The sequence below is a fragment of the Bison bison genome, unplaced genomic scaffold (genome assembly GCF_000754665.1).
Source record: "Bison bison bison isolate TAMUID 2011002044 unplaced genomic scaffold, Bison_UMD1.0 scf7180017849887, whole genome shotgun sequence".
Taxonomy (NCBI): Eukaryota; Metazoa; Chordata; class Mammalia; order Artiodactyla; family Bovidae; genus Bison; species Bison bison.
The window spans coordinates 8,129-11,543 of record NW_011480460.1 but is presented as its reverse complement, the minus strand read 5'-3'; the positions used below and the strand labels follow the sequence as shown (position 1 = coordinate 11,543).

At 31.7% G+C, this 3,415-nt stretch overlaps 1 protein-coding gene across 1 annotated transcript in view; it reads left to right on the top strand.

Annotated features, from left to right (window-relative positions):
- Nucleotides 1–63: 63 nt before the first annotated feature.
- Nucleotides 64–3,415, top strand: part of HDX (highly divergent homeobox) — a gene marked incomplete at its 3' end in the record, with an annotated part of 6,700 nt that continues 3,348 nt past the window's right edge. Inside the window, exon 1 of the mRNA XM_010848169.1 lies at nt 64–210. Within this exon, the coding sequence (XP_010846471.1) occupies nt 64–210 (147 nt within the window). The remainder of the gene's footprint in view (nt 211–3,415) is intronic.

Here is a 3,415-nt window from a genome sequence, read left to right as displayed (position 1 = left end):
ATGCAAATTCTACACATACCCATTTTTTATTCCAATTTTCAGAGTATCTTCTTTTATTTTTAGATGAATCTACGTTCTGTATTTACTGTAGAGCAACAAAGGATTTTACAACGTTATTATGAAAATGGAATGACAAATCAAAGTAAAAATTGCTTTCAGCTCATATTACAGTGTGCACAGGAGACTAAGCTGGACTTCAGTGTAGTCAGGGTAAGTATTCAGGTCTTAAACTCTTGAATTTAATACTTTTTATTGCAAGGAATAATTGCTTAATATGAGAAAAACTATCAGGGTATGAAGTCACTAACTTTATAAACAGCTTAATTTCCCTTGTATAAAATTACTATTTTTAATAAAGACAATTATTTAGTATATTTTTTTCTACTAGCTTGAAAGCACTAAAATTTTTCATTTTAAATATATCTTTAAAAAATTTCCAGTCCTTTGAACTAATAGGTACCTTTAGGATTAGTTGTTGATCTCATGCTTTGGTTATATCTAGAATAATATAGATATAACCCTTCAAATTGATATCAGTAAAACATGCATTTACCAAGGGACTTCGCATATTTTCTTGATGTGTTTAAATTTTTTCATTGGGCACTTACGACTTTAGTATTTATGTCTTTTTAGGAAAACCTAGCCTTTTATAAATGCCACATCTCTTTCTAAGTAATATGTATGTATTTTAATGGGTTACAAGGTAAGGGACAGAAAATCCCTAGGGAAAAAAACTTCCTTTTTTTTTACAATCATAGTTATTCAGCTATTAAAAATGAGAGCTGCTACACATTTGGGAAAGGCAGTGAGAAGGTGACAGAGAGGAGGCAAGAGATAAATGTAACAGAACTAGTCACAGATTTCATAGTGAGAATATAGGTCCTTTTATGATTGTCTGAAAATGCTATAAATCCTGCTGGTTTGAAAATTTAGGGATTCAAAGATTAGCAACTTCCCCAACTTTGTCATTCATTAGGCTAATTTGGTAACAGAAAGGACTCTAAGTTTATTTTTCTGTTGAAGTAACATTCAAAGACCCCCAAAGATAAAATATCTTGATAAGAATTCTTTGGAAAATCTATTATTTTGACTGAAGGATATATTTACCTTCATATAGGGGATTATGCCACCAATTCTAGTGGGGGTGGGGGTGGATATCCAGGATATCTGTGCTGAGATCATACTCAGATTTGTGTAAGAACTACAAATGTCTCTTACTGATAGCTCTAAATTACCTATTTGTAGTCCCTTTGGTAAATTTGAGGGAAAAAACTAATTGACTTAGGAAAATTTTTAAATGTGTAATATTTCAAGTTGATGAGATTTCTATTTTATAAGTAAAAACTAGTTTTTTTTTTTTCCTGCAGCAACTTCTTTCTTTTCTTATCTCTCTCTCTTTTTTTTTTTTTTTTTTAACCATTTTTTTAAAGTGAAAAGTCTTAGGCAGCTACTTTGTGGACTGTGACTTTTCATATTTCCAAATTTCTATTGCAGTCTTCCCACTAATGACTTATTTGACTATACTTGAATATTGAGAGTGTTGAAATACAAAGGCTTATATTTATGCTCCAAACGGTATAAAATCTAAATAAATAATGGAAATGAAAGAAAGGAACTTTATAGAATGCAAGTTTGCAAGTAAAATATTACATAAATTATATGGAATGGTGTAAAATGGATTCATTCTCTCTGTTCTAGGTGAGTGTAAATTCTACAGAAATTCCGTCTTCCTAATCTAAATTTCAGCACAATTTTGGTGGCTTTTTAGCCAGAGGAGAAGTGAGTTGTTTATAGACTCACTATTCCACAACCTCCCCTGCCTCTGATATTTTGATAGGTCTACATATTCTACTTAAAACAGATCTTCCCTTATTATTTTAATAGAGTACTTATTGTGCTTTTTCTCAAAAGAACTGAAATCTCACTGTACTAAGAACTTGATCCCAATGTGTAAAGAACTGAAAAGGTTAAAACACCTAGTCTACACACACACACGTATATATATACGTGTGTGTGTATATATATATATATGCTTTCCTGGTAGCTCAGATGGTAAATAATTCACCTGCAATGCAGGAAACCCCAGTTCAATCCCTGGGTTGGGAAGATTTCCTGAAGAAGGGATAGGCTACCCACTCCAGTATTCTTGGGCTTCCCTGGTAGCTCAGATGGTAAAGAATCTGCCTGCAGTGCGGGAGACCTGGGTTTGATCCCTGGGTTGGGAAGATCCCCTGGAGGAGGGGATGGCAAATGCTCATTTCAATATTCTTGCCTGAAAAATCTCATGGACAGAGGAACCTGGTGGGCTATACAGTTCATGGGGGTCACAAAGAGTCAGACATTACTGAGTGACTAAGCACAGCATATCTATATATCTATATATAGATATATATTGTGGGGTAAAAGAACAGGAAAACAAACAAGGAAGTATAGAAAAAGGAAAAGTTTGGAGACACTGAATTTCTAAAAAGTTGACTGAAAAATAATTTTATGGACACCAAGGATAGGTTACCCAAGTTCATTATCTTTCTTTTTTTCTATGTAGTATCATTTTATTAGTTCCAAATCCCAAATGCTCATCATATCAATTTTGATTGACCCATTTTTTTCCCTCTCACCAATGAAACTTTTGGAATGAGAATCATTTATACTCTATATGCATTGGTCAATTTTGGATCCTGTAGCTGAATGACTTAGTAAAATTTAATTCAGTTATTGGGAACCCTTAGGCAATGAAATTGCTTTATTTTTGACATTTTAATATAAAGTATTTCTTAACTATATACTTTCCTACTTTATTTGAATAGAGACTATTGAAAATAAGTGAATCTTTACTTTTTGACTCAGTTTTACTGTGGAAATCAATTACTATACTGTGCTATAAAATAATAATGCTTATAACATGGTAAGGTATACAAGGTGATTTTCTCCTTTACTAAAGAACCCCAGAGATTTAACAATTTCTCACATTTTCCTTTCTTCTTTTTAGTGAGTAATATGTAATGAAAATTATTAGTTTTAGTGCTATCAAGGTGCTTCCAACAGCAATCACAATTACCAATGCCCCTCTTGTTTTGTTATTTCTAATTTGCTATAGATTAGGATACCAGGTTTGGTAAAAATTATGTGTAAAATAAGATTAAGTGTTTTAAGATCAAGGATTTTCCTTTCAGTAAAGTACATGGATCTTGTGACATCTATATTGGCTGCATTCTGAACAAGTGAGATTTTTAGATACCTGAGTTTCATATTCATTTGATACTCTATTGCATTTTGCTTTTCATGGGTATATGATATAAATATCTAATAAACTATTTAAGTAATTACATATGTGAACTATAAAACTATTAAGGTAAGCCATAAATTTGCAATGTAATAATATCACTCTTAAAATTATTGTGTTAAGATAGATACT